Source organism: Stenella coeruleoalba (genome assembly GCF_951394435.1).
Source record: "Stenella coeruleoalba genome assembly, chromosome: 7".
Lineage (NCBI taxonomy): Eukaryota > Metazoa > Chordata > Mammalia > Artiodactyla > Delphinidae > Stenella > Stenella coeruleoalba.
This window is the reverse complement of record NC_137153.1, coordinates 58,502,115-58,521,355: the sequence shown is the minus strand read 5'-3', so window position 1 is coordinate 58,521,355 and position 19,241 is coordinate 58,502,115. Positions and strand designations below refer to the sequence as shown.

At 33.9% G+C, this 19,241-nt stretch overlaps 1 protein-coding gene across 4 annotated transcripts in view; it reads right to left on the bottom strand.

The window, feature by feature from the left end:
* Window positions 1–611: 611 nt before the first annotated feature.
* PSIP1 (PC4 and SRSF1 interacting protein 1) overlaps window positions 612–19,241 on the bottom strand; it is a 38,776-nt gene continuing 20,146 nt past the window's right edge. For 2 of the 4 annotated variants that reach the window (XM_079927380.1, XM_079927379.1), the window contains exons 7-16: window positions 15,422–15,518; window positions 13,950–14,025; window positions 9,851–10,079; window positions 8,795–8,913; window positions 5,988–6,043; window positions 5,317–5,387; window positions 4,997–5,098; window positions 4,679–4,892; window positions 3,109–3,220; window positions 612–2,297 (exon numbers count right to left, since the gene is read on the bottom strand). In XM_079927380.1, coding sequence (XP_079783506.1) covers window positions 2,237–2,297; window positions 3,109–3,220; window positions 4,679–4,892; window positions 4,997–5,098; window positions 5,317–5,387; window positions 5,988–6,043; window positions 8,795–8,913; window positions 9,851–10,079; window positions 13,950–14,025; window positions 15,422–15,518 — 1,137 coding nt within the window. In that variant the 3' untranslated portion in view covers window positions 612–2,236. Of the gene's footprint in view, window positions 2,298–3,108; window positions 3,221–4,678; window positions 4,893–4,996; window positions 5,099–5,316; window positions 5,388–5,987; window positions 6,044–6,074; window positions 7,398–8,794; window positions 8,914–9,850; window positions 10,080–13,949; window positions 14,026–15,421; window positions 15,519–19,241 lie in introns of those variants that run through there. The other 2 variants (XM_079927382.1, XM_079927381.1) reach the window with 2 other exon arrangements.

Here is a 19,241-nt window from a genome sequence, read left to right as displayed (position 1 = left end):
TTCCAGTCAAGCTGTTTCAGGTTCTCCAATTTAGATGATACAGCTGAAATTTGTCTAGAGCAGCTGAGAAAACATGCAACAACTGATTCTGCCAAGTCATGTGTAACTTACTCTTTTAAATGTTATCTGATGGTTAAAAAAAAAAATCACAAGAGATGTTGCTTATATATTAAAAAAAATACGTTTGGGTTGGGGCTGGCTATCTCATTTAAAGTATCTCTTACTGGCTTGTTCAGCTATGTAGTTTTGGTCAAATACAAATTTAAATTGAGCCAGTGCTCCCGAAAATTGATACCTGTTTATATGACTTTTTCTTAAGAGTTCTGAGAATAGTAGTTATCTGTGAATCAACCTATGACAAAAAATTTTTTTCTTGAAATGAGGGTAAAGAGAAGGCAACAGTGTTTTAACGCTACATGAACCAACTGGCTAGAGCAAGGTCAGCCCATAAAAGCAGACATAAATAATCAGAATGCTACTATATTTCTCTCCAGCATTTGAATAGTTTGTGGTTTCTTGGTAAAACTATATAGATCCTTTGGGTCACCGAAAAAGAAGGAAGGGTAAACCAAAAGATAACATTTCCTTTATTTTTAGCATTTTGAGCTTATGTTTTAGTAACCCTGTGTCCCCAAATAATACAGTTTCTATGACCAAGTATACTCTCTTGGAAACAAATCCAGAATTCCAGCACAGTTTTATAAATGGCAAAGAAGTAATATACTAGTAGACTTTGATAGAAAAATTCTTTAATCAAAACAAGTTTACATGTTGACACTTATGGCTTAACTAGAATAAATCTGTCCAAATTTAAATTGTATTAAGGACCAAACATATAATAGCAAGAGTTCCCTCAAAACAGTGGGTCCTAGTTCCATTGTAAGACCTCTCAAAAGCAAAACCCCCAGTTACTGAAATGTTTCAAACTTTTCATCTGTAGATGAAAACAATTACTCGAGAGGTCAAAGCATAAGATGCATGTCACATGCAAACACTGGTAATTAAGCCTTTTCCCCATATTCAGTTTCTAAACATGAGAAGTGTCTTTTTAAGCTACTGCAAACCACCAACTGACCTAGTATTCAAAATACCTTAGAAATGCTAAGTTACCCTTAAATTTTGTGTTAACCTTGGTTCACCCTGATTTAGTCCGTATCCATGAATATACAGACAACTCCTTTACTTTTGTCTACTGTGTTTCCACTTTTTGCAATCCTGTCACATGTATGACATAGAAATAAAAATTCCCTTCTGGTATAGCCATGTTTTCAAATGGGTTAGTTTCCTTATATAGTATTTACTTTTATTTACTGCAAAAGTATTATGGATTGCATTTTTTCCAATTAAAAAAATACTTAGTGACTTCTTTAATGTGTGACTTTTTAAAAAATTCAGAAACTCGAGACATTTCTCAAAAATAAACTTTTATCATTTAGTTTTCAGTTTCAGCTACTAGTGCCTGTAAAGGATCTTAAATGGTTGAACCCTAAAGCCAGATTCATTCCTATATATACTCCTGCACGCTGCAGGAAACTCATGTGACTTCACTGAATTCCCAGCCACAAAACTAAATTACCTTCAAAAGTTAACATGAGTTTTGTACCCCGTAGAACAGTTCAACGTCAGTTGGATATCTAGTTGTCATACAAAAAGGCATACAGACCACACATTGTTACAAAGCAGCAGGATAATGTAGCACAATGTAGACTGCGATTAAAATTAACTTTTGATAAAAGGGAGGGAGTGAATACTTGTATAGAAGTAACATTTTATCTACCGTAAAAATGATTAACTTCTACAAAACCCACAAACAATGAAAAGACAGTCTGGTAAATCCAAGATTTGTAAAAACTATGCACAAAACCCACAGTATTTGGGAAAAGAGGAAAGGTTTATACAAGTAGCAGTTTTAAAAATGTAACCTTTTTCTACTATCAATTACATACACACACTAATTGAAAATATACTACAACCAAGGTCTGGAAAAGCAGTTTAACATTTCCTAAAATGGACTTTCCCTCACATTTACTGTATAATGTAGCTGTTAATACTGCACAAGTACAATCAGCAATGTTTAGTCACTTTTAAACAAAGATAAGGAGATTTCTCCCTCAAAACAAGTTTTAAACATCAAAACCTATGCTTATAAAAATTTAAAACTTTCAGCAGTCTAAATATTTCGAATGAAAACCATTACAAACTTCTCAAATGTTCTTTATATTCCAGGTATGTCAACCTAGTTATCTAGTGTAGAATCCTTCAGAGATATTTCAGTCTCTCTCTCTTCACTGGATGGCCTAAAGAAAAGGGGGAAAGAAAGGTGTGACAACTGGGGTTAGGATTTTTTCCTCAGGAGGAAAAAAGATATTAAGTCTGTGCATTTGTTTTGAAAATCACCGAAAGAATTTTTTCCGTGACTTATTATTAATTGTTATTTTATGTCCAAAATTTTATTTTACCATGTTGTGTCTTCTTCACAAAGTAATATGCACATCAAGCAAAATAACTCAGGGAAGCATCATGGCCCAGGCCCTTTCCCACCATTTCCAGCTTTAAAATGAATTCTCTTTAAAGAACATGAAAGTGTTATACCTGTGATACCAACATATTATACATCTTAAGAAGAGAGGGTAATATACACACGGACAAGATTTCCCTGAATTTCAGAATTAAAGGATGCTTGATTGCAAGTCCGTAAAGTGTACGGTGGACAAACCAAGATTTGGATAACTACGGTTACATACCTAGTTATTTTAGAGTGGGTATGATAATACAACACAGCCTATGATTCTAGATCTAATTTCTGTATCCTGTCAAAATTCAAGAAGTATGGACATGGGTCATTATTAAAGGTACTATCAGTGGAAGAAGTCCAAGGAATAGTTATTTTTTTTAACAGGAGTCCTGCCTTGCTCTATTCCCTTTAATACAGTGGCATATTAGTTTCAAGCGAAGTTTCTTTACGGCTTGGCCATTTTAATTCGCGTCTTGAATCCTGAATTCAGGAAGTGAGTGATGAAAATAAATCCCTTACACAAATAATCTTGGAACAGCAATGTGATTTAAAAATTAAAACATACATCACAACCCAGTAAAACATGTCCTCACTTTTTCTTACTGCTGGCCTCGTGGTTGTCTTTGCTTTCTTCATTGCTGTCTCCATTATGTTGTGGTTGATTATTGTCTTGAGCATCCGATCCTCCATTTAGAGTCTTTGAACCTTTATAAAGATTTCAATGGAAAAACTGTTAGAGAGACCCAAAATCAAAAATAAAACATAGTCCCAAAGTTTCTAATACTGTATTTTATTTGAAATTAGATTGTAATCCTTTGGGTAGACAAGGCACAATAAGAAATGGGGTTACGACATATATCTATCCATATAAGTAGTAGGTTACTAATCTGATTATTCCATTTGTTACTGTTATCAGGAACACGAAAGGGTGGTACAACTCTTTGGAGCATTATGATTTATTCTAGTTCTTAGAAAAAGCAGTGTGAATCACAGTAAGATTTTGTATTTAACAACAAAACGTGGCAAAGTAGTTAATTAACATGATTTCGTCTCTTATGACAAAATGATGAGGGCTTCCCGGTAAATATTATTTCATTAACAAATCTCTAAGGAGACCTATATCATTCCCTAATAAGTGAGTAAACAAAATTCAACTCCTTTGGAACATTTTTTTTCTACTTTAAGCAGTTGCTGCTAAGATGTTTTAGTACCGTGGAATTGGGGAAGCTGCTAATTTTGGGGAAAGTGGCTAATGGTACAGGCAGACCTCGATTTATTGTGCTTCACTTTGCTGTGCTTCGTAGATACTGCATTTTTTTTTTTTTTTTTTTTTTTTACAAATTCAACGTTTGTGGTAACCCTGCATCAAGCATGTTTATCAGCACCATTTTCCCAGCAGCATTTGATCACTCCACTTCTCTGTGTCACATTTTGGTAATTCTCACAGTATTTCAAACTTTTTGACTCTTGTTATAGTGATCTGTGGTCAAGTGATATTTGATGTTACTACTATGACTCATGACTCACTGAAGGCTCAGATTTGTTAACATTTTCTTAGCAACGAAGTATTTTTTTTATTAAGGTATGTACATTGTTTTTTTAGACATAATCCTACTGCACACTTAACAGATTACAGTATAGGGTAAAAAACTTTAATACACCCTGGGAAACCAAAAAACTCATGTGACTCACTTTATTACAGTAGTCTGGAACCAAACCTGTGGGGTATGCCTGTAACTATGGATTCTGTTTTAGGCGTCTGTCATATATACATCCTAAAATATTTATGATTGAAATAGTGTATCTGGAATTTGCTTCAAAGTAATCTTCAGGGGTGTCACAGAGAAACTTGATGGGGATATAAAAAAGCAATGCTCATGTATTGATAACTGCAGAAGCTGAGTGATGGGGACATGGGAAGTTCATTTCCCTCGACTATCTGTGTAGGTTAGAAATGTTTCCTAATTTAAATGGAAAAAGAATAGCAACGACTACTACTACTAATTTAAACTTGATGAAAAAGAAACCCAGAAGCTAAGGCTGATCATGTTCTGCTAAGGGCGTTACGACACTTTCTCATCATTCAATATAGATAAGGTATTAATAGGATTAAATATTGAAGCCATTTTTTAAAAGTAGTTCCAGCGAACAGTTACCACATACCTGTTTGTTCCTTTTCTAGCTTTTTGTTTGGCCCTTTCTTCCCTTGATCTTTGGTTTTATTTGCTTCCTCATGCTGTCTTTGTTCGGCAAGAGATTTATTCAGCACTTGTGTGATCACAGAATCTCCTTCGCCAACCAAAAACATGTTCTTAAACTTGTTATACAACATTGTAGACTTTTCCATGATAACCTGACTAACTTTGAATCGCCGTATCTGAGAAAACAAAACATATAATTTTCTTAATTTTTTAAATGTTACTTAATGAAGTGGTGATAATGAGGAAATTTTAAAAATCCACATGACTCAAGATCACTTACTTTTTTCAGTGTTGTAATCATCTCTGTGTGTTTTTGAGCTTGCTGCATTGTGACCTGAAGTGAAGCAAGTTCATCCAAGGCCTCAATACATCTGTTCACATCCTTCATGACAAAATAGTAATTTCGTAACTGTTAATTACCACAACCCATATAATCTATTTCTAGAGATTACTTTTAAAATCTCAAATAACAAGGCAGTACAAAATAACCAGTAATAGTCTGTTATCTCAAATTTACACACTTATAAAATCATGTGAGAAAATAAAATATGAAGCTATAAAAGCAGCACTGTATTTTTAAATGAGGTATTAAACACTTACAAGATTATCAATTTTGAGTGAATTTTTAATTTCAGCATGTATCCTTTGAAGTCGAGAATCCATTGATGTTTCTATAAATTAAAATGTGAAACACAGTAAATAGATTTTCCAAAACCAGTATTTTTGTATAATCTAAGCAAAGTATAATGGAAAGATTTGGTAAATTTATAAAAATGTTCTTTGTAATCTGCCTACATCATTAAGAAGTTATCTGCCATTTTTAGTATTTAGGAAACCAACATTCATCATATAAGCAAAGAATCACCATCTAGCTGCATGTTGCTAAAAAAAACCAGTCTGCATCCAATAACTCCTCTTCTGCAATCCTTAAGGCACTGCTTCATCCTTACACATTTAACCAAAACTAAAAAATCCATCTGAAACTAGATTTGTCAGAAATTGTAAAACATCTAGCTTTAGGCCATGTTATAAAAATTTGACTTCATCATATATTGAGCAGTAAAATAATAAACATGACTCCTTAGCAAGTTCACCTGATAACACTTAAAAACAATGCAAGGTATATAGAATCCATTAGGGATGTGAAATGTGTACTTGGAGGATAAGAACATAAAATGACCAGTTTCAAAACCTATACAGTTAAGTGTCTGTAAAACTTCCTTTCTTTGTAGAATACAATTTTATACATCTTAGAAAGTGAAATAACTAACCTCGCTTCTTCTCCACTTTCTTAACTTCTGGCTTCTTTCCTTCATCTTTATTCTGCCTATCAAATGTTAACACAAATATTTCAAAAACATTGGAACTTTGTGACTGGTTACCAAATGCCCACAATCCCTTATGTAAAAGTTAAAATTTTTTTTATTTAAAATAGTGGCCTAGATCACAAGGAATTGACTGTAATTTTTAGAACTCGGTAATGCCACATTAGTATTAATTAGTATAAATATAAGCAAAACTCAAAACGTAAAAATTAACATGCTAAAGAAATCTAACAATTTAATTTTACAGTGGCATTACAAATAAATTTTAATGGCTGCCTCGGTGAAATTTTGTTCCAACAATACTGTGTTAAATGTTAAAAGACCAACTTTAGGGTCAGTGGATAAACAGGCCATAGTGGGAAGAGAATGCCTATGTTTCATGAATTCTACATCACAATTATTTTTTAAAATAGCACGTCAAAATAGACTGATTTAATTGTTCCCACATCTCCCAAGGGTAGATAATTTGAGGGGTTCAAAGTTAGTTTCAAGGTTAAATAGACTGTTTATAATACTACTAGATTAAAATGGTGTGGGATTTTTTTTGTGCCAAAATATCAAACTTAAATGACATTCACTAACATTTACATACCATTTCACAAATGAAAAGGTACCATTTTACTGTAAATCACAAAAATAACCATTTAAAAATGAATTCTTAATAATTTCTAGTACCTTGACTTGGAGTTCGGGCCCTATTATAATAAACCAACTGAAATAGACAAGAACAAAAAAATATCTAAAAATCAGGTATTTTTTTTAAAAAACTTTATTTTAAAATTTTGGTTACAGTTTCATTTTTGTTTTCTTAACAAGTCTACTGTTTAATCTCTCAGGATTAAAAAACAATGATTAATCTTCTAAAGAACTGAACAACAAAGGAATGTCAAGGGGAAGGGCACAACTGCCCCATTCTCTGGGGGTATAGTAGCTACTCCAGTTTAACACCTAGCTTCAAAACAAAATGAATTTTTATATTTTCTAAATGAAATAATGTACAACCACCATCTTCATCTGAGCTTATTATAACTTTCAAACACAAAGCTTCATTTTAAGCTTGGTAAAAAACTTTTTTAACAGGAATGATGGCCGACCTTAGTATGTAGTGTGTATCTTACAGGAAATGTTTTTTAACAATCATTAACACAGTAATAATGCCATTAATGAAGTCCTCAATTTAGAATCTGGAACATTCTTCCATCAAGGGGGGGGAGGGGGAAATTCAGTCCAATGAGTCTGTCTCAAGATCTTCATCTCTTGTTTGCTCCACTTGTATTCTCTTTTCAGTAACTGGATTAATGCTTTGAGCCCAAAATGAGATATATTTTTTATTACTGTAGATTACATGTTGTTTGGCTGGGAATACAATACAATAAACTTTATTTTGCATAATGCATTTCATACAAGCTGCATCTGAAATGCTTTACAGAGCAAAACTGTCCAAGTACAAAGTTTTGTAATAACAGGAGAAGGAAAGAAAACACAAATATTAGAATTTGAGAAAGTTACATTCGGAGGACATTCAAAAAGAAATTGAAACACATAAAGATTAACTGAGATACTGAAGAAGGGTTGGGCTAGATTTACTAAGCAACAGCTATTTTTATATCTTAATTTGGGGAGCACAATAAAGTTAAAAGCAACAAACAGTCCAACAACTTTTCAGTGAAAGGACAGGAAAGGATAGGTAACAAAAAATAACTCTAGTATTTACATAAATGGTCAAAGTTTAACATTAAAGGGAGTAACATTTCTGAGCTTTAGATCAATTTTTAAATTACTCCCTCAAGTAGCTAAAACTGCTTATATATCCTCCAAAAAAACTAAGAAAGCAGATGGTCAAATGCTATACTTATCAAGAAAGACTTTCGGCTTACAGATTATATATAAAAAAAGTACAAAATTACTTAAGAATAGTTTTAAGAATTTCACTGTCTTTTATTAAGTTTGTCTTAGTGACCTAGAGCATGTTTTTAAAATCACCTCCTCACTAAAACAACAAAAAAAAACAGTTTAGTCAGAATAATGCAAGACGCTTCACAAAGAAAGAAAGGCCTTTCAGAGAAAGAACTCAGAAGTGACAGTCTAAAGATAACTAGGAAAACAAATGTAATAAACATGAAGCCTAATCATCATTGGCATTGCTATTTTCTCTCTTATAAAATTATTTTATAGAATAAACTTAAAGGGGAAAGAAATTCCCCATGGTAAGTATATTGTCTCCAGGTATCAAAACTTCTTAGCTTGAACTTGATTTATATTGCACACATCTAATGCAAACCCTGTCAGCCTTTAAATTTTCTTTTACTGGCTTCTTGGGTTTCCAACTGTGCTTTTGTTATTTTTGCTGGTCTTCTGGGGGAGGGCTGCTGGTGGTATGACAAATATGGGTATTTCTTTCATTCCTTCTCCACCAATTTATTATCTTTCTCTATTTAATATTATACAAGAAAATAGTAGAGGATAAGGACATTTACTACAAAGCCACTATAACAGTTAAGCCCTATCTGCACTTTCAGTTTAAATTAAAAATAATTCACAGGGTGATTATCTCAGTAAATTTCATCCTCTTTACTCAGGAAAGAATGAAGCCTGAAACATGATTATCATATACTGAGGACATTTTTCTAACACACTGGAAAAGTCACTTCTTTAAAAGGCTTCAGAAAGTCTGGAAAACGAGATTCTATTGTTTAAACATTTCATGCTAGCTTAAAAAAAGAAATCGAAATTTAGAAAAAGAAAATACTTACTGCTCAGTTTCCATTTGTTCCTCTTGCTTGCGTTTTCTTTCTGCTGTTTCTTTCTCATGTTGGCCTTTCAGCATATTCCTTCTATGAGCAGTTTGAAAGTTTCTTCCACCTTTTCTCTTCTGTTTTATTTGAGAATTAGGATGCTTTTAGTTAACTATCAAGTCAGTGACTAATGCTTCTATGATTATAATCTTGGGAGAAAAGAAGCAACTAGTTTTCTTAAGGGATGAATAAATTACTAATTTAAATAAAACCCTCATAATTACATGTTGTTGCTATCTAAATTTAACTTTCCCCTTGATGATTTTGGGATTTATAATCTATTTACTGCACTGCTATAGGAATGATATGCTTTGGTTAAGATGAGTGAAAATGAAGTACCTCAGGCTATTTGCCTCTGTACTATGACTTTGACTTCAGTACCTGTTTACTGACAAGTACCTGCTCAACCTACCGAATTTAGTTTTGGGGTCCTGAAGTACTAATAAATTAGATAAACATAAATGAAAGGCCTATACAACCTGGGTCTGTAGATTTCCAAGGCTATACACAAAACTTGTGTTTTTATACAGAAAAGAACGTACAGCTTTAATGAAATTCCTAAACAACTGTTGTATTCAAATAAAGTACCACCAATAAAATGTACCCTAAATAGGCCTGAAGTGTTAAGAATTCCATTGAGGTAAATAATAAAAATCTATGTATAAATGTACCTTCTTATATCTGTCTTCACTGGTCACAACCTATCTGGCTTAATTCGCTACTTTCCTACCTTTTCTGTCAATAGGTAGGTGGGGTTACTGGAAGTTTATCATGTGACATTTAATTTCCATGTAATTGTGAAAAGGTAAGATAAACTTAGGATGTACAATAAAGTTTCAAATATGCTTTTTAACACAGGTAATTCAAGTTTATTCAGAAAGGTAAAGAAATTCATTTTAACTTTTAATCACATTTATAGACTTTCATAAAGATACTGAAACTTTCCTAAAGATTAAGAACTACATAGGAAACTAAAATAGAACAAATATTTTATTTGATATGCAAATGTTCTACCTTTTCACCTTCTTGATCATCCCCTTCCTCTTCAGAATCAGAGGTTGATGTAAGCCCTGTTTTAGCTAAATTTTTCCTTTTTGATTCAACTTCTTTTTTCCCCTCTTTTTTATCTGGCTCTTTTCTTGGCTTATCTTCTTCCTTCTGGCCCTCTTCATCCTTTTTAAGCTGCTTTTTAGGTTGTTTTTCCTCTTGCCCCTTTTTCTTACTTTTGTCTTCTTCAGTTACCCTATTTCACAGGCACAACAATGAAAAATAATCTTTTATGTATCATTAGTACTTGTCATTCAGCCACCTCTCTGAGTTAACTGAGTAAGTACTCTGGATAACAATAAGCTACATGCAGTTTGTTTTTTATTTAAAAACAAATTTTAAATATCTTTAAGTAAAATATAATGGAGTGTCATTATCAACCAATCATAAAAGGAAAATATCCTTTTAATATGAGTTAGAAGATAGAAAAATTACAGTGGCATTAGGGTAATAGAAAAGTGATTTTTTTTCCCTTTGTTTTCCATGTTTTTTGTAATGTGCCTCATTCACTTAAAAGTAATATTGAGTACTATCTCACATGCCATGGTACCGTTCTTGACTTCGGGGAACAGCCGTGTATAAGATGTGTAAGATGCCTAGATTTTATGGAGCTCATATTCTACATATTTATAAAAGTAGCCATGCTGGGAAAAATACAATTGCAGAATCAAACTGCGTAATGGTGAAATACGGTCATTTTAAAATTTAAAGAAATATGCTTTGTAATGTAAAAGGCTCCCAACTGACACATATAATGGTAAAATATATGGCCAATTAACCTTAATATTAAATTGTTCAAGGAATTTCATTGAGACTTACACATATTATGTAATTACATCAATGGATTTGAAAGCTGGAAAGGACCCCAGATCATTTAGTCCAACCCATTCCATTTAACGAATGAGAAAATGATGGTGCAAAAGGTCAAATAGCCCAATATCTCAATTCCAAATCCACTGACCTACCAGACAACTGCTTCCTTGAACCCTTAAGATTATTAAATTGGAAAAGAAAAAAAAATCACTTTATTTCTTTAGAAATTTTTTGTCACGTAACTACCATTGGCTATGTTTATTTTTAAATGTTATATAGGTTTCATCCTTTACTTTTAATCAATGGAAGAAAAAGCAGGCAAGTAAAATCACTTAACTTTATTCAATACTTCCACAAGGGGGCAAATATTTTAATAATGATTGTTTTGTGGAGATGGGAATAGAGAATCAAATATAAAAGGCATTCCCATGGCTCTTAATAGATATTGATGAACTGCCTCCCCCAAAATGTTACCCCCTATGCAAAGAGGCAGGTATTAAAAATAAAAATATCCTTTTAACCCAGTAAATCTGCTTCTAGCAATGTATTCTAACCAATACGTTTGCACATGTACAAAACGACACATGACAATGTCTAAAAAAATGTATCCATACAAGAAATAAACTTTTAAGAATTATGATACATACACAGTGGAATACCATGCAGCTGTTTTTCTTTTTTAAAGGTAGATTTAAGTGTATCGTTAAGTTTTTAAGAAATGGGATTATTATTTCAAAGTTTTTAAAACAGTGTCAAAGCAGAGAACTCCCGTAAACGTAACTGTCACTGCTTGCTGCAATTAAGTCTTTTCCCAATGGTCCTCCCTCCTTACCATCTTCCATGAAAAACAGACCTCATGGTGATAATTCCCTTTTCAATAGGTCAAGGTACAATAGGAAACATATTAAAATGTTATAAAGAAAATTATAAATACATGTTAATAGCAAAAATTAATGCAAACACAACCCAAAATATCTCAGTGGCTTATAACAAATATTTTTACTTCACATGAGGATTATGAGATGGTTTCAGCTCTTCTGGACTTTATCCACTGTCTTGTCATTTCAGGACCCACAGCAAAGAAGCTGTCACTAGCAGATACACGCTGTTCTCATGGTGGAGAGCTTAAGTTTCAGAAGAGCTTATATAGTTTTGCTCTACACTCCACTGAGTTTTTGCCCAGATACAAAGCTGACAGTATCTATAACAGCCAATGCCCAGCCTACATATAGCACAAGTGAAAAATAAATATTGTAAGCTACTGGTATTTTGGGGTTGTCCATCATCAAAACCTAAAACGTTTGACACTTGCTTTGCATTTGAAACCCTAATATATTATACAATGGGTAAAACTGTCATCTGTGATAACTGGAGAGAAAACTTATTCAGTGAACTTGTGGCTCTGGGTGAAGAGGTTTCAAAATAGAATATTGGCATTTTGAGTTGATTGTTATCAACATAAATTTGATAGGGTACTTCAAGAAAGAGGTAAGTTTAAAAAATAATAGGACAACAGAGGAAGGAGAAAAAAATCCCATGCATTTCAGTGTTGAAAGTCACTTCCATCCAGTAAAAGATTTTCAAATTCAGACAAAGACTGGAGTCAAAGATCCAATCAAGGTTGTTAAGTTGCCAGCCTTTCCTTAAGAATTCAAATTGGGATACCTTGATCCTTCTGATGAACAAATGGTTCTATGAAAAAGAAACCAGGGAGTAGGTTTTCAGGAAAACCTATAAACTCAAAAGTGCTTTTAGTTAAGTATAAAAAGATAATCATGTCTGGAGAAGTCTTATGAGTGAGACCACAGCACATAAAGCTGACTAGAATTAAACAGACACACACTAATAATAAAGTATTATTACTACCAAAAGGGACGCTAGGCTGCATTAAGAGAAACTAATGGAGATTTAAAAAGGAATCTTGGGCCCAACTCTGTAAAGTATGAAAGCAGAATAAGAAAGCTGCTCAGCTAATAAGGAGGGTTAATACTTTCCAGTCCAAGAATCAGCCAAAAGCCATGGAGAGAAATGGACTAGGAAGATACTCTCAGGGAAAATTGGGACGGACCTAATCAAGGAAATATTCCTTATTATCTAAAACGGGGATCTCACAGTATTTTCCCAACAGATTTCCTGGGGAACAATGACTGCTGTGTGCCTCTTAATCTTCTCCTTGGGAATATTTATTATGGTTCCCTATCCCTCCCAGATCAATGTGCATGTATAAAAGGGAGAGGGGAGCAGATAATCTGTGTTTCAGTTCCTAAGTCTCTAGATCAAGGCCTTATGTTGATCATAAAATCCTAGACTTGATGCTTGATGCCCTTATTAGAGAAGACATCTTAGGGAGGAGATAAGTGAGATTTACTTGGTATGTTTAAAAACATAAACTCACCTGCATGTACCTAATTTCTTAATTTCACTATAGTAGTAAAAACCATGTTGTAATTTTTGGCCACTATTTTCGAGAATATTTAAACAGCTAGCTTGGCAGTAAAATAAAACTCTTTAAACATATATTGGCTGAAAAGTACCAACACTTCTATAACTGAAATTTCCAATAAAATATTTCCAATAAAATATTCCAATAAAATATTCATTCAAAACACTGTAAAATCCATTCTTAAATGACATACTCACTTAAGCCTTTTCTATAAAATCTTTAAACACAATAGCTACAAAGTTTTGCCCTCTTTGTCTAAATATATATTCCTGCTGGTGAAGTTTCTACCCAGAAAATCCAACACAAACAAGATCCATAATGGAAAAGAAAGATGGCAAGAAAAAAAAGAACTGATTATTTTGTTAATAACTAGTTATCATTCCAAAATACTTTAAAACTTTAAATTTACAAAAATAATGTTAAGTGTTATTATTTTTTAAATAAAGATTATTCTGGAGGAGCAAGATTTGTGGAAATTGCTTCAAAAATACTTTGTCTAAAAATTCCCTTAAACAAAGGGAACTATTATACATTTTACCCTGCATTATCCAAGTATCTTATATCCTAATATACAAGAAAATTGTCTTAGATTAATGAAATGATAATCGTACCAGATTTTTCTTGATTCCCTATCAATTTTAACTTTTTACATAATGAAAACTATTTTTCAACTGTTTTGCCCATAATTCTTAGAAATACAAAATAGTAATAGCAACGAACACCCCGTAAATAAAACTGGTAAAAATGCAAAGAAATTTATACACATTGAAAGTGAAATGTCTCATTTACTGCATAACTAATTATACTCACATGTCACTCTCCGAAGGACAGGGCTGTTTTACCATTTTGGGTCTGCCTCTTGGTTTTGGAATCTTGACTTCTGTAGCTGACATTCACAGGAAAAAAAATTTTGTAACTACCAGCTTTCCCGTTAAGATGTAGATCTCACATATAAAAGTTACAAATGATATATACTAAGAATATTAGTTTATTACAGATAACAATTACTTTAGGTTTTAAAAGTCATATCCCCTCCAGTGGTTCAAATGAGTTAACAGCAGAAAATTTACAAAGGTGAATCAAGAGTATTTTCAATCTGTCCTTAGTATGGCTGAGGGCTTAAAAGAACATCCCTCATTGTTGTTTAATAGGAATGTCACAAAATTCAACTTTATAGTAGATAGCAGCACTTATATTCAAATACATATTACAGTATTATTTGTATAGGTATGCTCACATATTTGAAAATTTGTTATCAGAATTCACTGAATTTTCTAACACCACCATTAATGTGATCCATTACACTATTAAATTCCAAAGTAAAAATTAGGTAAATTGTTTTTTTTCTTTTGGGGTATTACTCATTTAATCCTGTTTCATTAAGAATCCTATGTTATGGGACTTCACTTCCCTGGTGGTCCAGTGGTAAAGAATCCGCCTGCCAATGCAGGGGATGCGGGTTCGATCCCCAGTCAGGGAACTAAGGTCCCACATGCTTCGGGGCAACTACTGCGTGCCTCAACTACTGAGCTAGCACACCTCAACAAGAGAGCCCACGTGCTGCAAACTATAGAGCCGAGGAGCCCTGGAGCCTGCATGCCACAGCTAGAGAGAGAAAACCCGCACACCACAACTAGAGAGAAGCCCGTGTGCCGCAATGAAGAGCCCGTGTGTCGAACTAAGACCAGACGCAGCCAAGGAAAAGAAAGAAAACAGAATCCTATGTTATGAAGTAGAAAAAAAAAATTGGCTCTATCTTGGCTAATATTCTTTGTTTTACTTTGTCTTAGAGACAGATCCTTCCAAACTATTTCCTATTTGCCAAATTAGGAAAATACTTTAAATAGGCAGTGCTGAAGACATCTGCATATTGTACAGGCCCTAATAAAGAAAGAATGCAATAATTTAATAGCTTTGATTATTCAAATGCTGTTTTTCTCTTGTTTTCATTATGATTCCATTTGGAAAGCTTAATATTTCTAAAGTAAGAGGTAAAATAAACCCATCATTCATGGATTTTAAATCTCACCACAGCCTCATTTGCTGCTATTAAAGGAAAATGTAATGGGGATAAAACAGAAAATGAAAAAGTCTCAAGCAGTTATTTCAAATTTAAATACTTTATTACAAAGAGCAGAAACCTTAATGTTTATCTCCTTTGAAATTTATATATTACACATAACCAAGTACCTATTCCCCTATTCCAAAGTAGCTGAGGTACAACACTTTAATGGATTAGAATATTAATCACAAGACAGCTATTTAAACATTAATAATCCTACCTGCAGGTCGTCCTCTTTTAGGACTCACTTTTAGATTAACAGATGCTGTTGCTGTAGTCACTACTCCTGCCTCCTCGGTTTCTACTTGTTTTTCTGCCTGAATCACAAAGATTTAAATTAACTTATTTAGCACATAGTAGGCATTCCAAATTTAGTTCAATGGCAAAAACGTGTCACTACAGGATAACAAGTTCAAATACAAGCATAACATATATTGATCTTCATTATTTTTCAACAGTTAACTCATCAGAGTGATATCCTCAAATTTAGCTTATAATTCTAGTAAGTCTAGGAAACAAAAACTCACTTTTTAGATATTCTCAACCTAAAAAAGTCATTTATAAAAATAAAATGAATATTCTTGATGTAAAATGTTAAAGTATAATGTAATTACAGTGTAATATCCCACACACTGCTTATAAATGTACTTTCATTGAGTATCTCAAAATGCTAACACTTTATATTGCGTACTTATGATGTACAACCTAAATTAATGTTAGAAAAGGCAAGAAATTCAGTTGCTGATATTTCCATTCTTTAACTTTGTTAATATGTACATGTTTTATTTTTGAACTGAGACATCTGCTGTTCTTCCCTAGGAGTTACTCTGATTTTCCATAAAGAAGGATTTACTACTGTAAAGAAATCGCAATGACCCTTTGCAAACTATAATGCCCCAGGTGATGAGACAATAGCCCCAAACGAGAATCAGTTTAATCAATTCAAGTATTAGAGTAGAACAAAGGTTAATAACCACCAATTAGAAAGGAAATGCAAACATAACATCATAATCGAAAAGAGAAAACAGGGCTTCCCTGGTGGTGCAGTGGTTGAGAATCTGCCTGCTAATGTAGGGGACACGGGTTCGAGCCCTGGTCTGGGAGGATCCCACATGCCGCGGAGCAACTAGGCCCGTGAGCCATAACTACTGAGCCTGTGCGTCTGCGTCTGGAGCCTGTGCTCCGCAACAAGAGAGGCCGCGATAGTGAGAGGCCTGTGCGCCGTGATGAAGAGTGGCCCCCGCTTGCCACAACTAGAAAAAGCCCTCGCACAGAAACAAAGACCCAACACAGCAAAAATAAATTAATTAATTAATAAACTCCTACCCCCAACATCTAAAAAAAATAGAAGAGAAAATAAATAGCAAAGAGAAGAATGGGAGGACTACTATGAGCTGCTCCCCCACCCCCAATTATTTAGAATTCAGCCTGAACTACCTCAATAAAAATAAAGGCAATAAAGCATCATGCCAAAACTTGCATAATCCAACCTTACTGATAAAAATTTTTTTAATATTTTAATCAATCTGATTTGCAAACACTTAAGAGGTAATGCCCAATTTTGGTAAGAATGTGGAGAATTACTCATATATTGATTAATGGTGATCAAATCAATAAACTGGTAATACATTTCTGATCATTATATCAGCAATACAGAATATGCAAATCTGACTCAGCAATCCCACTTCTGAGAATTTATCCATTTCTTTCTTTGTTTTTAAACATTATTTTTGCCTTTGTAATTGCAATATAATAATGTATATTCAAAGCATTATTAAAAGTCAAGAAATTCATCTAAGGTAACCCTTGAATTGTTCTCAAGGAACATTACAAAAATTGCTTCAAAAACATTAGCTCAAGTTGTATTTCCAATTTTAGGAACTTACAGACCACCTACCACCCCCCACCCCAATCCTGATTTGATGATAGCTCTGGAGTAGGGAGCTGGGCATCTGTTTTTATACCAAAGGTTGAGAACCCAAGACTGTATGAGAGCTCTTCTATTGAGTTAGGAGGGTGAGCAGTTAAGCGGGCAAAAGTTCTCCAAAATTCAGATCAAACTGATGAACTCTTCAGTGCAAAAAAATCCCCTCTTCAATTACACTTTCAACTTTTGGAAATAAATCATGACATCGCATAAGAATTACAGGTATGAATCTTTTTGAGATACCAATAAGAGGTAACAAGGTCATCAATAACTAATGCCATAAATAAACACTATATGAAGCAAAAATACAGCCCTTCCATAGACATATATTCTTGACTACTACAGCAAAATCATGCAAGTCAAAACCATTCCTCGTGAAAATATTAACTCAAAGAAATATTTTATCTAGAGAAAGGACTATTAAGTTATTTCATATATATTTAAATATCTCAAATGCAGATATTGACTCTAGATTAATTTCTTCCATATTTTACTTTATCTCACTGAGACCTCTAAGACTTTGACAAATTTTCTCCCCATCTGTTACCTCACTTTCTAGCTCTACTCCCTTCGTGACTTTACATAAAGGCCCCCCCCATCCCTCAAAAACCTCATGGAACTACTATTCATCTACATTCTCGTTTTGCTGCACCTGTCCCGCAAATCTCCAACAGAGAGTTACTATAAAACTCTACCTTCCCTGCTCTATTATTCCCTGCTGCTGAGCCCTGCTGAAAAAACATTATACAAACATGCATTCATTTTATGCAACTTCATTTGTGATCTCAAAGCCATCCATTAATCCTTTACCCTGTCTTTTGTCATGCCCTTTCCTTCTCTCTCTAGCATAAACTTTCAATCCTTTCTTTCTGCCTTACACCACACATGCAGTCTCGCTTTGAATTTGGTGAGGGAGAAGGGAGAGACTGAGGCCAGCAGGAAGGGATTCCCTTAATTTCCAAGTCTCCCTAGAAGTTTGTAATAGTCTTGCCCATCCTTCCCTTCAATGTGAAAAAAGGTGAAATGTCCATCTCTTTCCCATCAAGTCAATTCCCTCAAATGTGTCCTCCCTTTTCTCTCACCCAGCATTATTCTTAACTTACAGTAATTTTATACTCTTTCCACATCTTTGATCTTTCCTGGTCTCACAAAGAAAAAGTGTTAAAGCCTCTATTGTATTTTTCCACTTTTAACACCCTCCCTTAACCATGCAAATCCTTGTTGCTGCATTCTCTCTCCTCCCCTTCAAAGATTTCAAAAGCACAGTGTAATTTCAACATTAAACATTTTATTCTTTAACCTACTTCATCTGTTCTTACCATTTGACCTTAAGGTATCCTGGGGGATCCTAATTGTCAATTATTATTGGACCCCTTCTGCATCAGGATACTACTAACCACTCCCTCATTCTTAAAATTCTCTCCTCCCTCGTTCAGCTTGATATCCTCTCTTAGATTTTTCTCCTGACAGTTCATTCTCAGCCATAATTTTACAAGGCAGCCTTTCATCGCCATTATAATCTCTCAGGATTCTGGTTTTCTGCGTTCTTCTCAGTAAACTTTCTCCCTTGACTACCTATCTAAATCCTATCTTTATGTCAGAGACTGCAACTGTAACTTCTACCTTTCCCCCCTTTGATGTCAGAGAAATATGTATCTTCAGTCTAATTCTCAAAGGTGTTTCACATCCTCCTCCTCATGCCTCTGCTCCCAAAACATCTCCTACATTCTCAGTGTATAATCTAGTCATCCAAGCCGACACCCTGAGTCATCCTAGATACCTCCCCCTCACTTCACACCCACTTCCAATCAACTATTAACTTTACCTCCTTAGGTGCTCTTAAAATTCTCTCATCTACACCACTAAAATGTCATGCTAACTCTTTACAAAGGCCTTTCATAATTTAGTTACCAAGTCCCAATCATAGCTCCCCATTTTAATTCTCTTGTTTTATGTATTTATTGTCTGTCTCAACGAAAATATAAGTTCAGTAAGTACAGAGACCTTATCTTCCTTATTTGCTGCTGATTTTCTGTCTGGGCCAGTGAAGTGAGGACCAAAATTCTGCATGAATTTATCAGTGAACTGGTCTCACTGCTCCAGTCCAATCCCC